Consider the following 20,408-nt stretch of genomic DNA (forward strand, 5'->3'; position numbering starts at 1 on the left):
CACAGTGATACCAAACTGTCAGCCATGGGGCTGAGAACATGCAGAATGCAGTGCTGGGATGTCACAGGACCAGCTAGATATTTCTTGAAGCTTTTCAGATGGTAGGCTTGTATGTAGCAATGGCTGGTAGGACTTCAGTTGGGGTGTGTTTGTACATTTGCATGGTCCAAAAAAAGGCCATTTGGTATAGGCTATTTATTTGACTGTTTTTTCACCTGGGTTTCCAAGTGAGATTGTTTCCCTCCCACTATAGGAGCTCCTCAAGCAGTTTTGGGCAAGGACAGGGCAGGATCTGCAGTGGGACACCAGATAGGAGAGTCACCCCTGTGGTGGGCACGGGTGAGGCCGCACCTTGAATCCTGGGGTCAATTCTGGGCCCCTCAGGACCAGAAGGACACTGAGGGGCTGGAGTGCGTCCAGAGAAGGGCAAGAGAGCTGGGGAAGGGCGTGGAGCACAAGTCTGACCAGTAGCAGCTGAGGGGTCTGTGGGTGTTCAGCCTGGTGGAGTTTCAAAGCCGTGGAGATGCGGTGCTGAGGGACATGGGTTAGTGGTGGCTTTGTCAGTGCTGGATGATCCTAAAGGTCTTTCCCACCCAGAGCGATTCGATGCCGATGCTGGGTTTAGGGGTGTTGAGGTGCACAGCTCGGGGACCGGGGCAGGGCCGCTTCTCCCGGGACCGCCTTTCCCTCGGCGGGGCAGACCCCCCGGGGAGGGGAGAGGGCGGCCCCTCCTCACGCCCCACTCTTACCCCTGAGGCGGGGAGGTACCAACCCGGCCCCAGCGCGGGGGTTTCCTTCTCCAGCGGCTCCCCCAGCCCCTAGACCCGTCGGGGCGGCCCCAGGGCCGGGCGGGGGGCGGGCCGGGCTCGGCTGGGCTCGGCGCGGCTCCGCCCGCTGCCCGCCGCCGCTGCAGGCTCCTGCGGGCCGGGGCCGGGCCGGGCCGGGGTAGAGACGGACCCTCCCGTCTCTTCATCTTTACCGGCAGCTGTGGGCGGGGAAGAGCCCGTGGGGTGGGGTGTGTGTGTGTTGAGCAGGGGGGGGACACACGGCTCCCCATGAAGCGACGGAGGATGAACAAGCTGTACATCGGGAACCTCAGCCCCGCAGCCACCGCCGACGACCTCAAGCAGCTTTTCGGGGAGAAACAGATGCCCCTGGCCGGCCAGGTCCTGCTCAAGTCGGGTTACGCCTTCGTGGATTACCCGGACCAAAACTGGGCCATCCGGGCTATCGAGACCCTCTCGGGTAAACCAAGCTCCGCACCCCCCACCTCCCCACGCCTCTCCTGGACGCCCCCCTCCTTTAGCCCCCGACCTCCCACCCCCTAAGGAATTCCCCATCCGATTGTCCCCCCCTTCCCCGGTACTCCCCGCCCGCCCCATCCCCGCTCTTTCCCGCGGCTCTTTCCAACCTCGGGTATTTTTCGTTGATTTTTTTCTTCGATTTTATTAAGAGGCGAGCAGGCACGGAACCCACCCACCCACCGCCCCCTCGGTACCCGCTTCCCTTCGGGAACCATTTTACGAGGTGCCCGACCCCAACTCGGCGGGGGCGCGGAGCAAAGGGCGGTCGAAGGGGCAGCTGGGGGCTGGGGATCGGGGCGGCTCGGGGAGGGCACCGGCGGGGCGGAGACGGGCAGGCCAGGGTGACCAGGGGACCAAGGAGGGGGTCGGAGGAGTGTTGGTGAAATAGATGGAGGGGATAAAGGGGGCAGTCTGCCCTGGGGGTGATGCTGAGCTCCCCGCTGTCTCCGCAGGGAAAGTGGAGCTGCACGGCAAAGTGATGGAGGTGGACTATTCCGTGCCCAAAAAGCTCAGGTAACCCCTCGCTATCACCCTCCACACCTCACTCTCATCCCGTTACGGGGAGGGGGGAAGCTCCGGGAGGAGGTGGGGAGGGGTCTGTGTGAAGCGGGAGCCCCCCCGGCTTTTACTTTTGCTCCGGAAAGCGGGGGCGGGGAGCTTCGGCCCTGGTACCGTTCGGCTCCGGGGGGATTCTGGAGGGTCTCAGTGGCGGAGCTGGGTTCCCCCCCGGTTCGGGGTTGAGGGGGCCGCGGTGCTGGGCGCGCACTGCCCGGTGTGCGAGCGGAAACAAACTGCTTGGAGGGGGAGAAAACCCTTTTCCCCCCTTAATTTTCTCCTGGGAGCGCTTGGCGAGTAGGCTGGGATTTCCACGGGGCTGTTTGGGGGGGTAGTGGTGGTGATCGTACACAAGAGTAGGGCTGCTTGCGCTGTTGTTTTGAAGAAGTAATTGAGCAATTTGCGCTTTTCAAACGCCTCTTTTCCCCTTTATCCTGCTGGAGGATCCCAAAGCTAAAAGCATTTTCCATAATTGCGTCGGAGCGCACCCTCGTATTTTAGATCAGCCCAGGCTCGGGTGAGGGCACCCTCATGGGGATGTTCACCGAGGGCATCAGCCCGTGTTGCGTAGCTGCCTCCTCGACGGATTTATTTCTCCCCCACCCCCACCAGCCCGCGTGGGGATAAGAAGATATTTGTGCCGGGCAACAAAATAAAACCCCCGTCGGATGCTCCCGCCTGATAATTTTCCGCTGCTTGGCGGGGAGGTTTGGCCTGTGGATGGATGTTGGAGCATTAATTTTGAAATTGTGGGATGAGGGGGGTGGGAAATTCCCGTTGTGTAATTGAGGCTCGGTGGGGGAACGGCTCGTGCCCGGCGTCACGTGTGCCGGAGAGAGGGATTTCATCTCCAGCAGGGATCACACTCTCTCTTACCTTAAAAACCCTCCCTAAAAAAAAGTAAATTAAAAAAAAAATTCCAGCTAAATATCTGCCGCGGCCGTAGGTTGCACGGGCGATGACTTAAAAGAGAGTGATGGAGCCAGAAATCGGGAGCTTGGGAAGATAGTAAGGTCCCGAGAGTCGACCTTTAACATGTACGAAGGGGATGTAAACAAGGAATTAATGGTTACTTCAGTTCTCTGTCGGGCTGGGGTGCTGCTGCTTTTCTTTCTGCCTTCGAAAAGAAAAGAAAAAGGCATTTAGACCCCCCCCAAAATTACTGCTCATTTATTTCGAATCAGTCCCTTTTCAGGTGACTCCAAGTTTTCCATTCCAGCATATCTTCTGAGTTGCCTCAGATTACTGAAGTCTAATTTAAGATGAATTTTTTTTTTTTTTTGGCAGCGAAAAAAAAATATATTCTGGTTTATATTAATACATCCAATTGGAGGGGAAGGGGAAGTGTGTGCCTTTGCCCTTATAGGTTGTAGATTTTATTTCTATACTGTGATTTTTGGCAGGGAACGGAGCCTCATGTGGCCATGTTTTAGTGTGTGTCCCTAAATTTGTAGGAAAGTAAATTTCTTTAGTTGAAATCAAGTCCCAGCGAGGCGCTGAGATCTTGAGAAGGGGGCTCAAATGGGTCGAATCCTTTTCTTTGTGTTTTGATGTGGGTCAGGGAACCCAAGCCCTTCCTGGCTCTTGTCCCCTGGTGTTTCTGCATCGGGGGGGTGGGAACCAGGAGGTGCTGATGCTCCTCGCCTGCCTTCTTCACCTGGAGGGCTTGGTTTTATCCCATAATACACGTTACCGATGTATTTCTAGGTGTATAAATGCAGTTCGATTAGAAATGGGCTGGAAAACCCCTCTGACTTCTCGCTGGGAAGGGATTGCCTCGAGGTGCCGCCGGGAATTGCTGCCAGGGGGTTGTTTCTGTTTCTCCGAAGGCAGGAATGAAATGTGAGGGCACTGGGAAGCAGCCACAATCCTGCCTGCTCTGCCTCTTACGAGTTAAAAATCAGTCATTCTGCTGCCATGCAAATGGTTTGGGCTCCTATAGGAAGGATCCAACAGTGTCTCGATTGTTTTGGCTTGTTTTCCACTGCGTTGTGCTTTGGGGGATTAAAATAATAATAAAAAAAATTCACCCTGTTTTTTTTAATCAACATTTAAAATTTTTAAAATTGATTTTTAGGTTCAGCAAGAGCGGGGAATACTTTTCCTTGCTTAGAATGGGGTAAGGAAATCTTTCTTCAAGAGCATTTTATATCCAGAACCTGGCAGTGAGGGAAGTGTCAGCATCTTACCCCTTATAAATAGCTTCTAGAGCTCTGATATATTGGAAAATCCTGTTGTTGGGAAAGAAAGGCATAAAAATAATTAAGGTAGGTTGTGAAATAGGGAGACTAAAACCCACCCACCCCAATGCTGAATTTTAGCCAAGGATTGGAGCAAATGGATAATTTTTTTTAAGTAGCAGGGATGTGGCAAAGTCTCATTTAATGTCTCCAAATGGGTGACATTTTCAGGCTCCACACTGTGAAGGTGCCTTTTAATGTCTGCTTCAGAAACTGAAAAAATATAAGCACGAGGGACATCTGGGCAGCATGGAGAGGGGAGGATGTCAGAAAGACCTTGGGCTGGAGGTCTCTATAAAATTAAAATATTTTTTGCTGGCTTTAGTAAGTGGCAAAACTTGGGTGGTTTTGCCTTAGGTGGAGGTAGCTGGAGAGGTGGTGATGAAAATGCTGCCTGAGCAACTTTGCTGGAGGTGGTTTGATGGGATCTGCAGATTATTCTTCCTCTTTTAAAAGGAGTGATTCTTAAATAAGTTTCCTCTCTTGATCATCAATTCAGTTCTTGTTACTATGTGTTCTTTCTGTCTTTCTGTCTTTCTGTCTTTCTGTCTTTCTGTCTTTCTGTCTTTCTGTCTTTCTGTCTTTCTGTCTTTCTGTCTTTTATTTTTCCCCACCCCCTTGTTTTGAAACCCAAAGTGCTGGTGATGTTTAAGCTCAGAATAAATGTACAGGCCCTTTTGTCTCCCCGTGGGCAATCCATCTTTTATTTCTTTATTCTTAATTGCTGGTCCTCGATGAGATGCTTCATTTAGAGGTAAGGAAATCCTCAAGCAAAACTGTTGCTTTGCCAGAAAAAAGCACCAGAACCTATCTGCCTGCCTGTCTATAAATACACAAAAGGAGCAAGGAAAAAATACTCCCATGGTTCTCCAGTCCTAATATCTCTAATTAAAACACACACACCCACCAAAAAAAAACCAAAACAAAATCAACCCCCAACACCAAAAACCAACAATCCCCAAAAACCCCACACAATAAATCAGAGAAATCTAAAGAACAAGAAGAGATTTTTCTCTGCCTGCAGCATGGGGAGGGTTTTTTGAGAGAGAGAGAGAGACTTAAACTTGCTGGAGGTTTTGTTGATATATATTGGGTTACATTGGATTTAAAACTGGATTCAAAATGCTAAAAGTGGGGCTGCTCTCAGTCCTGGTCTTTTTTTTTTCTTTTTTTAATGTACCTTAGTGTATTTTGTATTTATATAAATGAATAATGCATCTCCTAGTATTTAAAGCACTTAGTATCTTTTATGTATATAGAAAGAAGATACTGTAAGATACTCTGTGTGCTTTATGTATCTAAAAAAATCTTTTATATATACACATATATTAGTATACATTAAAAGGATACTTATGAATTTATATACATATATATTTGTATATATATTTTAAAAGATACTGAAAATATTTATCCCTTCCTCCAGGGACTTAGCTAGGTGTTGCTCCTTTGATTTTCTGTGTTTTCAGGTGCGGATAAGCAGGGAGCTGGTGGCATTTGAGTTGGTTTTGTTGTTTTGTTTTTTTGTTGTTTTGTTTTTTTGTTTTTTTGATTTTTTTTTTAAGTGCTTTTCTCCCTTGGTTCTTTGCTGCCTGTTGGTGTGCAGAGATGGGAGGGTGGCATCAGGGGTAGGAGTGAGGTGCAGCAGGGACGCAGGACACTGCCTGGAGGATGTAGAGGGGTGACTGAGGCCATTAATTACCTATTGTTTTCCTCCTTCCCGCCTATCTTTCCTCCCCCCCTTCTCTTTTTCCATCCCCCCTTCTCCCCCTCCTTAATCATGCAAAGCTGTGACAGATGGGACATCATTTCCCATTGCCCTCGATGGTTAATGCAGGGATGTATCAATCACATGTTGGCCACACCACTCTCGTCCCCCCCCAGCTCCATCCTGGGGCAGGTTGTTCCTCCTGCAGACCAGGACAGGGCTTTAACATCAACAGATTTTAATTCCTTAAGAGCGTCAAGGCAAAGCCCCCGGGCTGGAAGGGGAGCTAGAGCAGAGGCAGCTGTGGATGCTCTTGGCAACTGGTTGAAACTGGGGCAGCCTTTTAATGCTCATCCTGCCCAGCACTGACAGATCTGTTGCTCGTTAAGATCTGTTCCTGGATTGAATTGGGTTGGGTGAGTGCAAAACTTGTCAAAGATGACCCTGAAAAAACAAAACAAAACAAAAACCACAAAACCCAAAAAACATATATATATATATATATGCGCAATAAGCAACAGAAACAAACCCAACAGATGCACCCATCTGCATCTGAAAAATTCCATTTTGGTTCCTACCAATTTGGTGATTAACATGATTTTTAGAAATGTTTTCTTGCCTGGGACAAGTATTTCATAAAACTGGGGAGGCAATTGGTTATGAGCGTGTTTCCCCATCTGTTTATTTTTTTCCCCAGTTCCCTGGAAAACTGATTTTTATTGGAAGCAGGAGTTGCTGGACGGTGTTTTCTTGCCCTTAGAGGTGGAAGGTGATAAAATCCCTTTATGGCTTTATATGGGACTATATTACAGAGCTTGACCAGAAAGAAAATCTTCGTTTTTGAGGGCAAAGAGTGATGAAGCCCTCTCTCACCTCTCATTGTAAGACTTGTATTGAAGCCAGCTCGGTGGAGTTTCTGGTTTCCTTGCAGGAGGGGAGGTGGTGGGGAAGCTGAAGCCCCTCAGCAACAGGAGCCCAGGAGTGGTGGGAATGGCCCATGGGGCTGCAGCCCTGCAGACAGGTGGGCATGCACAGGGATGGCTGATGAAGGCAGGGCAAGAGAACTGGGGACCTGTTTTCCTTCCATAGCTTTCTCATCTTCATTGTTCTTCCTCTGCATGTCCCTGGATTTTGAGGGTGCCCCAGTCCATCTGATGTGGGGAGCAAGCTGCATGTTTTAAGGCATCTTCTGATTTAGTGCTTGATTTCAGCCAGTGCAGACACCTGGCTGCATCTGTGGCCACCAGCCAGTGGTGGCTGTGGGTTTTCTGTCCCCTGTCCTTGTGGAGTTGTGATGTTGACCTCATGATTTCTGTCGCAGCTCCATGGTGGATTATTCCACTGGTCCATCCTACATCCCCCTTGATTAGTGGATCATTCCTGAAACCCAGCTCTAGGGTGGAGGAGATGTTTTTGAGTTGGAAGAGCTTGCTAGCATGCAGGAATGCATTGGGTTGAATTTAACAGGGGGAAAAAAAAAACGGCTGGTGAACATCTTGGTTGTGTCTGGAGCACACCAATCTCCAGTGCCTGGCTTTCCCCAGCTTCTGTGAGTCTGCATGGAAGCCAGCCATTCCTCCTGTTCTTGCCATGCCCCCTATCTCTCCTTCCTGTCCCCAATGCCTGGCCCTAAACCAGCTTTTTATCTGCCCAAGTGGTTTTCAGGGACTTGGCTTGTGCCTTTGCAATGAGCAGTGAGTGCAGGGACCAGCAGAAGTTTGAAGGTCTCATTCTCCAGCCGCTAGAAATCACTTGTAGAACTAGGGTGTTAGGTGTGGATGGTTTGCAGGTGAGCAGAGCTCCTCTGGCCTCCTCCTGCAGGTTTGACCCTAAGTCCCTGGTTGTTGCTTGCCATCAGCTGGGGCTGCTTGCATGTCCCCATGTAGTAGTGTTTGAGCTAGTGGTGCCAGTTCTGCCAAGCATGCTCCTTGAGCTTTTTCTAAGGAAGAAATGCACCTTGCAGCTGCTGATAGCTCCTAAAACTGTCTGTATCTATGTGGGGGGGGGGTGGCTCAGTCAGGAAACTCATCCCTGATGTGGGGAGAGGTGGCCCTCCTCTGGTCTCATACGAGCATTGTTGCTGGACCAGCTGTGTCAGAGCTGAGTGACAACAGGCAGGGTTCTGAATGCTGGTCTGGGTGAACAGTGGATGAGCCCATGGCTTGGCTGCGCCCTTCAGGGACTCCTCACTGCCCACGCCTGTCTTCTTGTGGCCAGGCTGTGGAGGTTTTTTGGTGGCCATTACCTCTTAGGAACACTTTGCAGTGCTTCCTGTGCACCCATGTTCCCCAGGGCTGCACCACTGGGAGCTTGGGAGTTGCAGCCAGGTGAGGCTGGGTGTGTTGGCTGTCTCCAAGGGCAGGCTTCTGGGGATACCTCTTTAGGTTTCCTCATGGAAAGCACAACCCCCCATTACTGGGAAGGGGTAGACATCGTCTGCCCCCTTGGAAACTCTCCTCAAGGGACAGCAGGACTGGCTGTGGTGGGTCTTGGGGTGCTGTCCCCCTGTCCCCACCCAGCTGGCCAGCCTGGGAGCAGCGTGGTCAGGGTGTGTGTTCTGTATCCTAGCTGTGCCTGTGCCTCTGCAGAGGTTCATTGCAGGAGGTTTCCTTGGAAACCCATCAGCCAGCTGAGGGGGTAAGCGTTCCTGAGACAGCCTAGGCCCCTGGCAGGAGATGACCAGGGTAAAGCTGGAGGAAATGGCTCTCCTCAGGGCTCAGTGCAGGGAAGTGGGATGCTCACCATGCTACCGCCTCATTCCCAGTGAGCTTTTGTCCTCCCTTGGTGCTGTCTCTGCAGGCCCTAACCCAGGGTTTTGTTTTTGCAGGAGCAGGAAGATCCAGATCCGAAACATCCCCCCCCACCTGCAATGGGAGGTAAGAAGTCCTGAAAACATCTTAAAATTCACCTCCACCTCCATTACTTGGGCTGAGCTGTGCTGCCCGAGCACAAGATCGTTCTCTACATCACCAGGAGCCCCAGGAAGGAGATGGAGTGTGAATTGGGCTCCATCTCCTGCCTGCTGGTGCATCCTGGAGTCCTGGGACATCATTGGGATCATGGGGTAAAGGCATCTAGGCAGTCAGGTGACAGTGGCTCTTTGGAGGGTGTCTTGGGGTGAAGCAGGCTATACTCCTCCCTGACTGTCCACCCACGTCTCCTGCCTGCCTCACCTTGCTGTTCTCTCCCCCAGGTGTTGGATGGCTTGTTAGCTCAGTATGGAACAGTGGAGAACGTAGAGCAAGGTAAGCTGGTCCAGCGTGGTGCTCCCCATCTGCACAAAAGCCTCAGCACTTCCTCCCAGCTCTGCCCCATCTGGAGAAAACCCATGGGGGACAGAGGTGCTGGGATAAATGGTTTTCCCTGAGCCCCCCATCCTTGTGCTGGGTGGGCAGGTAGAGGGGTGCACGGTCATCCTGCCTGGAGCTGGGCTGTCCCCACAGCACAGCACAGGCCCTGCCCTCCCACTGTCCCCACCTGCTGTGGGGTGCTGAGGTCTCTCCTCCTCTGCTCTAATGTTCCTTCTCTTGGTTTTCCCACAGTCAACACAGACACAGAAACAGCTGTTGTCAACGTAACATACGCAAGAAAAGAAGAAGCAAAAATGTAAGTTTTATGTCATTTTGTGGGTTTTGTGTCATTTTTATCCCTGTTGTTATACTACCCAAACTTTTCCCCAACCGCCTCCAGCAGGGAGTGCTGTGCTGCTGAGGAAGGACTTGAGGGCCAGAGAGCCCAGGTGCTGCACCTTGGTGTGAATAGAGGGTCCCCAGCAGGGGGACACCATGTGCTGTGTCTTTCTCCTTGGAGCAGTGTCACCCTCTTTCACCTTTTCCACATCCCAAAAGCCCTCAAGAATGTTTACACGCTGGCCAGCGCTTGCCCTGGGGCGGCAGGTCCCCAACCTGCTGTCCTACCTCAGCTGGGGGGACGAGCTGTGTGTCACCACTGGCATCACCCACCTGGAGGGGGTATTGTCCCACCATGCTATGGGGTTCACAGGCAAAGCTTCAGGGCTTCTGGCTTCCCTCCTCCAGCCTTGAGGAGAGAGGAAGATGCAGGGTTGGGAAGGGATGAGTCTACGCGGGCAAGTTCTGGAGGTCTGCGCAGGTCTGGAGTAGTTCTGGAGGAGCTCCTCACCAACCCCCACCTCTCCCTACCTTACAGAGCAATTGAGAAGCTGAGTGGCCACCAGTTTGAGAACTATTCCTTCAAGATTTCCTACATCCCGGATGAAGAGGTGAGCTCCCCTCCACCCCCCCAGCGATCCCGCCGCGGGGGCCACTCTTCCAGGGAGCGGGGCTCCTCCCCGGGGGGCTCCTCACAGCCCAAACAGCTCGAGTTCCCACTGCGGATGCTGGTGCCCACGCAGTTTGTTGGTGCGATCATAGGAAAGGAGGGCTTGACCATAAAGAACCTTACTAAGCAAACCCAGTCCAAGTAAGTACCTCCAATGGTTTTGTTTCCTTCCCTAGGGTGCTGTAGGTGCCCACTGCAGGTCCCCATGCACTTGGGGGCCAGCCAGTGCTGTTTTCTTGGGGTGAAGCCTTCAGGGGATGGCGGCAGGTAGAAACCACCCAGTTTCCTAAACAATTCCTGCTGGCCAGGGGGGGTCTGGGTGCTGCAAGAAGGGGATGTGCTCCAAAACCAGCAGGAACAGGTTTCCAAAACCTAACCGTGAGCAGGGATGGGGAGGAGGAGGCAAACCAGCAAGTGTGGGTGTGAGATGCTGAAGGGGGATCCTGGGGTCATGGATTTCAGGATTCGATCGTCCCTCAGTGCCCTGTATGGGCTGGAGCTGTTGTAGGGGGAAGGGACATGGTGGGAGTGCTGCCTGGAGAGAGGATGGGGCTTTCCCTGATTGTTGGAAGCCTTTTTTTTTTTTTTTCCATCATCTAACATTTTTCTTTTTGAAGAAAAAAGAAGAAAAGAAGGGAGGGGACTGTTTTGCCAACATTTTCCATGTTTCTCTTGTCAATGTTCACGTTGATTTCACCTCTGATTTTCTGCATGGTGTACCCTGCATGGTTTATTCCTGCCCAGATCTGTTTGTGTTTAACCCAGAGCTGTCTTCTCTCATGGTCATCATCCTGCACCCGGTGATCCCACAGGATGTAGGACTCCTGTACCAGAAACATCTTCCAGGGCTGTCCTAGTTCTCAGAGAAGCTTTTAGAGGCAAATGAGTTGAGTTGTAGCATGTATGCTTGAGCAAGAGGTAGCAAGATGTCCCACTCTGCACCTGAGCGAGCTGAGTGCCAGTGCCAGTGAGTTTGCAGGAAGAGGTTTGTATGGAAAGGGGGCAGACGTGTAGGGAGAGGAGCTCTTTGAGCCCAGTTAGCTCTAGAACATGGCCACCAAGTAGCCGTGAGCTGGTCCTGCTTGGCCTCAAGCCTTTCTTCTCCAGGTGAGTCCCCCAGAGTGATGAGCAGAGGGTGTAGTCGTGCCCTTGCCACCCAAGACTGGAAGGTTGCCCTTTGCAACCCTTGAGCCTATTGAGGAATTGGGAGGTGCTGGCTCCCAGCTTTTTCTGCAGTTTCTGGCAGTTTCTGCTGCCAAGCCATCCCTCCTTGTGGGCTGTCTCCTTATGCCTGACCTGAGGACCTGGTGCCTCAGAGGAAGGCCATGCTCTCACTATTCCTGGCCTGCCCAAGGAGGCTAAGTGCCATGAGTGGCCACCACCTCCGGTCTGGCCTTGGGCTGGGGGAGACCTTGTGCCCCCAGCCTAGGCAGTTGCAGAAGCTGGGAGTGCCTTAGAGGGTGCCACACACAAGTGACAACATGCAGCTGGGTCCATGTGTGCTGTAGGCATTACCAAAGGGCAGGGAGAGCCTGGCAGTGCTGGTGTATCCAGCACCTCTTTGGCCAGTCCAAGCAGGACATGTCTCCTGCTTGAGCAGTTCTGGTGAAGCCATGGGAGATCTGAAGAGATATAGCAAGCAAAGGAGCCCAAACTCCGTCTTCATTATTTCTGCTATGTGCAGATGAAACCACCTGGAGGTCCCCTTTGAAGCTGATGGTGCCAGGCTCTTCCCTTACCTCAGGCAATGTTCACCCAGCTGCTCCCCCTCTACTTGTAGATGAAGCATCCTTGTTCCCACACACTGCTTCATGAGCTTCTGGAAGAGCTGACCTGTGTGAACCCACTCTGACCCTGCAGCATCCAAACATGGTGCTGGTTGGGGGTGACTGCACCACAATCCTTGGCCGTGCATGGTCAGCAGCACCCATGAATGATCCTGGGGTCAGGAAGGAGACCTCATACAAAACCAGAGATGTAGCTGGGCACTGGTGGCATTCACTGAGTGGCTGAGCAGTCACTACTGCATCCTCCTCAGATCTGATCCAGTCCAGCTCTGTCTGTGGCAGTGACAGGAACCCAAATGTGATGGTTTATGGCAGGAGGGCTGCACAGCATCATCCCCTGGTGGGAAGAGCTCACAGACTCTCATGGAGAAGATGGAAACATTGCTTACCCTTGTTTTTCAAGAAGCGTGGTTGATGTGTGGGAGTCTCCTACCCTGCTTTCCTCTCTCCCTCTCTCTCTGGGCCTTTGCCAGGTACGGTTGAGCAGTAAGGAGCTAGCTGGAGGCACGTATCTCCTCCCCTCCATGAGCTGAGGGGAGGACCAGAGGAGGTAGACCACACTGCTGGTGTGCAAGGGAGAGCTTTCTGTCCTGTGGAAGGGTGTGAGTACAAGCACTGTTGCTGACCCATGCCTCTGTGTTGTGACCAGAAGTTGCCTACGGGTAAGTTGTCTCTCTGTCCCGAAGGACATGCTGATTGCTGGACAGCTTTGGGTGTTGTGCAGAGAGAGGCTGAGGTTGGAAGGGACCTCTGGAGACCTTGAAGCTGGTCTCCTGCTCCAAATGGGACTGGTGTCAAAGGTGGTTGTAGGCCAGGTTGCTCAGGGCTTTCTCCAGTTGAGGATTTGTTCTGGTGCCTCTTGGTGCATCGTTTGACATTGACTGACATCCTTCAGCTCTCAGGAAGACCTTGGGTCACCAAGACAAATGTAGCTTAGATCTGATCTAAGCCAAACAAAGACACTGCCTGGGCTTGCATGAGACCAGGTGATGGTAGATGTGCATCAGCAATACACAGGTTCACCCCAAAGCTTGAGGAGATGGTAAATGAGTTTTTCTGTGAAGCTCGGGTCCTGAGCTCTCAAAAGCCTTTGTGGGACACCAGCCACATCTCAGGGGGCTCCTCTCTGCTGGTTGTTTCACCATAGGGTTGACATCCATCGGAAGGAGAATGCTGGCGCTGCTGAAAAACCCATCACCATCCATGCCACTCCAGAGGGGTGCTCTGAAGCCTGTCGCATGATCCTTGATATCATGCAGAAGGAGGCAGATGAAACCAAATCGTAAGTGCTCCATGGACAGGGACACCTCCCAGCAGCCCAGGTTGCTCCAAGCCCCATCCAACCTGACCTTTAACACTAACAGGGAGGGGGCAGCCACAGCTTCTCCGGGCAACCTGGGCCAAGGGCTCACCACCTTACTGTGAAGAATTTGCTCCTTTACTAATATATAGTCTAGCTCTCCCCTCTTTCAGTTTGAAGCCATTCTACCTTGTCCTGTCACTCCATGTCCTTCTCCACCATCAGTGGAGAAGAAGCCATCTTTTGTCACTGCCCCACCTCTGCTGGCATTCTGAGTTTCAGGACAGAGTCCTGGGTGAGTTAGTAACTTACAACTTAGTAACATCTCTATGCTGTGGTTGATGGTGCAGTAAAGACCAGAAGCTCAGGTGGGTCTAAAGAGCACATAGGCAAACAGTGGAGGGGAAAAAAAAAACCCAAACATGAAATACAGATGTGCCATTGGGCTTGGGAAGTCATTGAGGTCCTGTTCCTTGAAGCTGAGGAGATAAAGGTATGGGAAATGGTTGTAGTTCTGCTCCTTCCACCACATCATTAGTTCCTGTTGCTGGGAATTGGTTTCCTGTCCAGATAGACCTTTTAGGTTTTATTTTTTAATCCATTTTAGTGCAGAAGAGATTCCTTTGAAAATCCTAGCACACAACAGTCTGGTGGGGAGGTTAATTGGCAAGGAGGGCCGCAACCTCAAGAAGATCGAGCAGGACACGGGCACGAAGATCACCATCTCCCCGTAAGTCCTGGTGAACACCAAGCCACCCCCTCCATCCAACATGATATGGGCAACGCTGGAGCCAGCAAAAAGAGCAGTTGTGTCCTCCCATGGGCGTTCCTCATCCTGGGGTAGAAGTTCCTCATCCCAGATGGATGGTGGCATTGGGCAGGGAGAAGGGTGTGTATGGTCCCATGCTGTGTCAGGGGGGAACCTTCAACTTTGATTTGAGTTTTTCTTTTTTTTTTTTTTTTTTTTTTTATTTTTATTTTTGACTTGGAGAACAAAAAAGTAACCTGGTCTCCGGATTTATCCGTGGGGTAGTTTGCAGGATTTAACCATTTATAACCCTGAGCGGACCATCACGGTGAAGGGCAGCACAGAGGCCTGCTCCAATGCTGAAGTAGAGATCATGAAGAAGTTGCGAGAGGCCTATGAGAACGACGTGGTGGCTGTCAATGTAAGCTCCCAGCCTTCCCACCTGGGATATCCCTTCTTCAGAGCCACTGCTGAGGTGGCCAGAAGAAAACTAAGGTGGGGTGGGAGGGGGAGGAGTTAATCTGTTACACCAAGGGTTGGCCCTCACCTATTGGCCTTACCTTTGGGGCCCTCACACTATGGTGAGAAGCCCCAAAACCCATCTCTACATTTTACACATTTCTCCTTGTCTTTGCTTTCCCAGCAACAAGCCAACCTGATCCCAGGACTCAACCTCAGTGCTTTGGGCATCTTCTCGACAGGACTGTCCATGCTCCCATCCACCCCAGGGGCCCGAGGGGCTGCAGCAGCTTCCCCCTACCACCCTCTTGCTGTAAGTGCAGGAGGTTTTGGGGTGCAGGGGACATGGTCTTGGGGGCAGAACAGTGTCTAGACTCTCCTGCTGAACCTCTTACGTTTGGGTGGATGCCGTAACTGTAGGAGCCACCTCATGGAGAGCCTTGAACAAGAGTTCTGACTCTTGGCCATTTGGGGAAGATGCTCATCACAGCAGCAAAGTGGAGAAGACAGTGAATGAATCTGTCTTGTCCGTCCTTCAGCTTAGTTCCCTGGGAAGATAAGCTGCATTCCCATGTTGTGCTGAGCTCTGTTTCACCTGTGTCAAGGGCTGGCCATGTCCCAAGGGTGCTCTTCCTGTGATGGTAGCTGGGGGACAATCTGTGCTGATGCTGGCACAGGAAAACCACATAGGTGGTCTCCAGTCCTGACTCCAAATCCAACACTGGGCTGTGATGGTGTGGACTTGGTTGTGCACTGGTGGCTCTGTTTTGGGGGCCACATTGAACCATCACCACCAGGTGTGTGGAGCATGGCATGAAAGGGGGCAAGCCAGTATGCCCTGTGCCACCACAAGCACCCTCAGCCTTGATCCCTGGTACCCCAAGGGTCGGAGCTCGCTGGGTTTTGGTCTTCACCCAACTCCATAGTTGAGGTCTTCCTCCTTGGGGTTAATTCACTTGTGCTGTTTTCTTTTCCTGCTCACGGCAGCAGCAGAGGGGTCGGAGGAGAATGGTGAGTGCCAGGCTGGTGGTGCAGAGGGGTGGAGGAGTGCCAGGGGTGCTGTGGTGGCCCTGGAGGGAACCCAGAGGGTTGGTTGGTCTGTCTATGCACGGCCAGCCTGCCCAGGGGAGGGTGCTCTGCCTGCACTGGCCAAGCAAGTGCAGCCTTCAGGAAACATCTGCTGGAGCGCTCGGTGGTGTAATGGAGAGGAGCTGGGAAGCTCTCCTGAAGGGCAGCAAATGGTGGGGGCTGCTTCACTCCAAAGCTTTTTGTGGCCTTTTTCAAGCCACCCTGGCAAAGCCAAGAGGATTAGTTGCTTCTGCCACAACAAGGAGCTGGGGAAAAACCCAAGGAATAGGAAACCAGCCTGTGTCTGTCACAGCTCCCCAAGAACTTCATGTTTCCCATCTCAAGAGTGCTCATTTCTGACCATGTCCTCAGGAGGACCTGAGGTGGGTGGCTGTAGCTTCAACCCTGGAGCTCTAGATACCTGGCAAGGAGGGAGGATGAGGAAGGACCTGCATGGTGAATGAGGGCAGGTGTGGTGTCCACCGTGGTTGCAAGGACCAGTTGGGCAGGAGGGTGGATGTAGTGAAATGAGGCAACCAGGTGCCACTAATTCCCAAGGAGTGGCATGAGCTTGTGTTAAGCCCACCTGTGCCTGATTAAGGTACCTTTTATTGGCCCCCTAATCCTGCTTATGCACAGTTAGGGCCTGCCTTAATCAGGCACAGGTGGGCTTAACACAAGCTCATGCCACTCCCTGGGAATTAGTGGCACCTGGTTGCCTCATTTCACTACAGGTGGACATGGAGAGCATGAGCTTGGTGTGAGGAGGAGCACAGAACCTCAGCCCAGCAGGCTGAGGTGGAAGGACGGAAGGGTCTGCAGTGGGCTTGGAGTTGGGTCTTCACGTAAGAAACTGGTTTGCAGGTAGCATCTGGTTGCACTTTACCAATTCTAGAGTCGGAGAGACTTATGTCTGCTGCCAGGAGAAAGGGTTGATGTGTCTGAAGCACAGAAGAGTTGAAGAGAAGTTGGGGTAGATTGAGTTGGGATGGGCATGGAGAAATCCACTGCTTTCCCCCTGTCACCAGCCCAGAGCTTGGGAGAACATCTTCAGCCTTTGCTTTTTCTTCTCTTGCACCTGGAGGAGGGAGGTGGTGTTGCTTTGCTTAGTCCTCACCAAACCCCTACCTTCTTTTCAGGGGACCAGTGGTAGTTACCACACAATTTTGGCTTTCTGGGGCCACGGCTGCTCCAAGAGGCTGATTTCCCACTATAAACACTAGAGGACACAGCCAAAAAAACAGTGGGAAGGAGGGACTGGTGTGACTGGGAGCTGCCACCCACCTCCCATCCTTGCTGCTTGTGGTAAGGAGGCAGCCAGGAGGGGGCCAGCACTTTGAGGACATCAGTGTGACCCTCATTTGCTCTCCTTCCACAGAGCTCCTCAGCTTATCTCTCGGGTCTTTACGGAGCCCCCCCAGCTGGTGCCTTCCCCCACCAGCACCCCGTAAGTCCCTGGCACCCCCTTCCATGGGTCCTGGCTGGGGCACCCAGCTCCTGCTCAGGAGCTGACTGTCTGTCTCTTCCCTGCCCTCACAGGTGCCCTCACAGGAGGTGGTCAACTTGTTCATCCCAACACAGGCAGTGGGGGCCATCATTGGCAAGAAGGGGCAGCACATCAAGCAGCTGGCACGGTTTGCAGGGGCCTCCATCAAGGTGAGCAGATCCCTGTGGCTTGTGCCTCATTTCCCCTTCTTACTGCCAAGGGCAACAAACAAGAGGCCTTGGGGGTGGTTTTTCCTCTCCTAAATGGTGGAAACCTCTTGCTGAGTTCTGCAACGCCCTGGTTGGGTGGGAGGGAAGGCCCTTGCTCGAGAGGACATCCAGTGTAGAATTGTCTTGGTTGGAAAAGACCTTTCAGATCATCAAGTCCAACCATTTCCCCAGCACTGCCAAGGCCACCACTAACCCATGTCCCTCAGCACCACATCTCCACGGCTCTGAAACCCCTCCAGGGATAGGGACTTCACCTGTGCCCTGGGCAGCCTGGGCCAGGGTCTGACAACCCTTTCCAGGAAGAAATTGTTCCCAAGCTCCAACCTAAACCTCCCCTGGCACAACTTGAGGCCATTTCCTCTTGTTCTATTGCTGGTTCCTTGGGAGCAGAGCCCGACCCCCCCCTGGCTCCAACCTGCTCTCAGGGGGTTGCAGAGAGCCAGAAGGTCTCCCCTCAGCCTCCTCTGCTCCAGGCTGAACACCCCCAGCTCCCTCAGCTGCTCCTGGTCAGACTTGTGCTCCAGACCCTTCCCCAGCTCTATTGCCCTTCTCTGGACACATTCCAGCCCCCCAATGTCCTTTTGATCCTGAGGGGTCCAGATCTGGACCCAAGAATTTGAGTTGTGGCCTCACCTATGCCCAGCACAGGAGGACGATCCCTGCCCTGCTCCTGCTGGCCACACTAGAGCTGATACAAGCCAGTATGCTTGTGACCTTCTTGGCCACCTGGGCACACACTGGCTCATATGCAGCTGCTGTCAACCAATACCCCCAGGTCCTTTTCCTCTGGGTGCTTTCTGGGCACTCCTCCCCAAGCCTGGAGCATTCCATGTGACCCAAGGGCAGGACTTGGCCTTGTTGAACCTCCTGCAGGTGGCCTTGCCCTATAGATCCAGGCTGTCCTGGTCCCTCTGCAGAGCCTTCCTCCCCTGAGGCAGATAGAGAGCTTGACAAAGCAGGGCTGCTCTCATGCTTCTCCTCCATCCTTCCACAGATTGCCCCAGCAGAAGGTCCCGATGCCAGTGAGCGCATGGTCATCATCACGGGGACACCTGAGGCTCAGTTCAAGGTGCTCTGGCCACTAGGAGGGTGCTGGGGAGGGGGTTGTAAAGGGACAACTTGAGAGCATCCCTGTGGCTACCACTGTGCTGCCAGATTGGGTTTGCTTCCCTGTGTGCCAGGGGAGGTACCTTTGGGTGGTACTATGTGGTTTTGGTGTTAGCTGACATCAGCGCATCATCACCCTAAGGGTCTGAGTAGGGGCACTGCCCAGATCATTGCCCACCCATTTTACTTCCCTCACATCTCCTCCCCAGGCCCAGGGGCGAATATTTGGGAAGCTGAAAGAGGAAAACTTCTTTAACCCGAAAGAAGAAGTGAAGCTTGAAGCTCACATCAAGGTGCCTTCCTTCGCTGCTGGCCGGGTGATAGGCAAAGGTGGCAAGACGGTAGGTGGGGGCACCCGAGGGTGGGGAGTTGGGTATCACCATCACATCCTTGTCCTCCCTGAGGGGCTCTGTGGTTGCAGTGACATTTTGACCCTATGTCCTGGTGGTGGCTCTTGATGGGTGGTGGCTGTCCCAAGGCAGGGGATGTGGTGTGACCCTTAGCAGTCTGGTGCTGTAAACTGGCTCACAGCTGTGGAAGACCTGGGCAGTGGAGGATGTTTTGGCTCTTGCACAACCCAATCTGCTGAGGGCTCTGTTGTTTACTCCAGGTGAATGAACTGCAAAATTTAACCAGTGCAGAAGTCATTGTGCCACGAGACCAAACACCGGATGAGAACGAGGAGGTCGTCGTGAAAATCATTGGCCATTTCTTTGCCAGTCAGGTAAGGTCAGGTCATAGTTTGTCTGATCTTCCCAACCTGCTTCACACACCAAGGAGATCCACTGAGCACACCAAAGGTGTTTGGGCTGCTTTCCCAGCTCTGTTAGCCTTAAAATATCCCCTCCCTGGAGGTCTTCAAGGCTGGGTTGGATAGGGCATTGAGCAACCTGGTCTGGTGGAAGGTGTCCCTGTCTGTACAGGGTGGGTTGTAACTGGATGAGCTTTAGGGTTCCTTCCAACCCAAACTAGTCTGGGATGCTATGAAAATTTAAGATTGGCTTGATTTAGCTAAAACTTGTGTCTTTGACAGCCTGTGGGGTGTGAACTACCACCTCCCTGGCATGGGTGCGAATTGCTGCTGTACTTGTCCCCAGATTAAAAGCTTAGAGGGTGATGAGCAGTTGCAGCTTGGACTGGAGGGGTGATGACAGCTGCTGGTAGGTGCCCACCCTGACCTGGGCGTGGGCTCTCCTTCCTTCCTTCCCCAGACTGCACAGCGCAAGATCAGGGAAATCGTCCAGCAGGTGAAGCAGCAGGAGCAGAAACACGCTCAGGGAGCCCCAGCCTCGCAGCAGCTCAGCAAGTGAGGTTCCCGCCACGCCGGCCACACTGCCCCATGAATGTAACCCCTCTGCCACCACTGCCGGACCCCCAGCAGGTCAGGGGAGCAAACCAAAGACACCTCCCAAGCCCCCCACCTCGTGGCTGGGGGTGCTGTGAGGATGGATGTTGGGAGGGCTCTCAGCATCCCTCCCAAGCCTCTCCCTTCTTACTCCGTCGCTTCCCGACGCTATCCCTTTAGTTGGACTAACATAGGCAGAGAGAGAGAAGAGATGTTTTTCGGTTTGGGTTTTTTTTTTTTAGATTTAAAAAAGTTCCTAAAAACAATAAAAACCCCACCTGTTCTGTTTCCTCCCAGCATGGGCCAGAGGAGCTCACCTCTGGGGGCTGTGGTGCCCAGCGTGGTGCTTACCTGTTGTCGAATTAATATATCAGTAACAAAACTAACATTGATTTTTTAAAAATTTGTAAGGATTTTTATTATTCTTTTTATTTCAGAGGGCTTAAGGGGGGAAGGGGGCATTTTTCACAAAACCAGGCTTTTCTAGAGGCTTAAAGAAAGAAGCTAGACCACTGGTTCTCTAATGCAGGTGTAGAGCAGAGGCATAGGGGGGGTGGGTGGGAGGGGGCAGGAAAAAAAACCAAACCAAAAGTATTAAATGAGCATTAAAAAGCAATTTCTTAAGGGCTTTGAGAAGAGCAGTGCCTGTATGAGCCAACAGAAGGGATACCGTCTCCTAAAAGAGGAATCTCTCTTTCACCCACCCTTTCCTCTTCGCTTCACAGAGTCCAAACCCGGGGTTTTCCATCCATTCTGTCCCTCCCTGTACGTCTGT

The 20,408-nt window shown here is 52.4% G+C and overlaps 1 protein-coding gene across 2 annotated transcripts; it reads left to right on the plus strand.

Moving 5' to 3' along the window:
* Nucleotides 1–976: 976 nt before the first annotated feature.
* Nucleotides 977–19,841, plus strand: IGF2BP2 (insulin like growth factor 2 mRNA binding protein 2). 2 transcript variants are annotated; one of them, XM_030456131.1, is made up of 16 exons: nucleotides 977–1,245; nucleotides 1,757–1,817; nucleotides 8,632–8,680; nucleotides 8,998–9,049; nucleotides 9,347–9,410; nucleotides 9,972–10,244; nucleotides 13,038–13,172; nucleotides 13,798–13,920; nucleotides 14,224–14,359; nucleotides 14,582–14,710; nucleotides 16,844–16,912; nucleotides 17,005–17,121; nucleotides 18,176–18,250; nucleotides 18,498–18,629; nucleotides 18,899–19,012; nucleotides 19,500–19,841. In XM_030456131.1, exons 1-16 carry the CDS (start codon nucleotides 1,056–1,058, stop codon nucleotides 19,596–19,598), a joined length of 1,818 nt encoding a protein of 605 aa, XP_030311991.1. In that variant the 5' UTR covers nucleotides 977–1,055; the 3' UTR covers nucleotides 19,599–19,841. The 2 variants fall into 2 exon arrangements, with proteins under 2 accessions (XP_030311991.1, XP_030311992.1); XM_030456132.1 differs by lacking the exon at nucleotides 977–1,245 and adding an exon at nucleotides 1,481–1,527.
* The last annotated feature ends 567 nt before the right edge of the window (nucleotides 19,842–20,408 follow it).

This window comes from Calypte anna, chromosome 9 (assembly GCF_003957555.1).
Source record: "Calypte anna isolate BGI_N300 chromosome 9, bCalAnn1_v1.p, whole genome shotgun sequence".
NCBI classification, from domain to species: domain Eukaryota; kingdom Metazoa; phylum Chordata; class Aves; order Apodiformes; family Trochilidae; genus Calypte; species Calypte anna.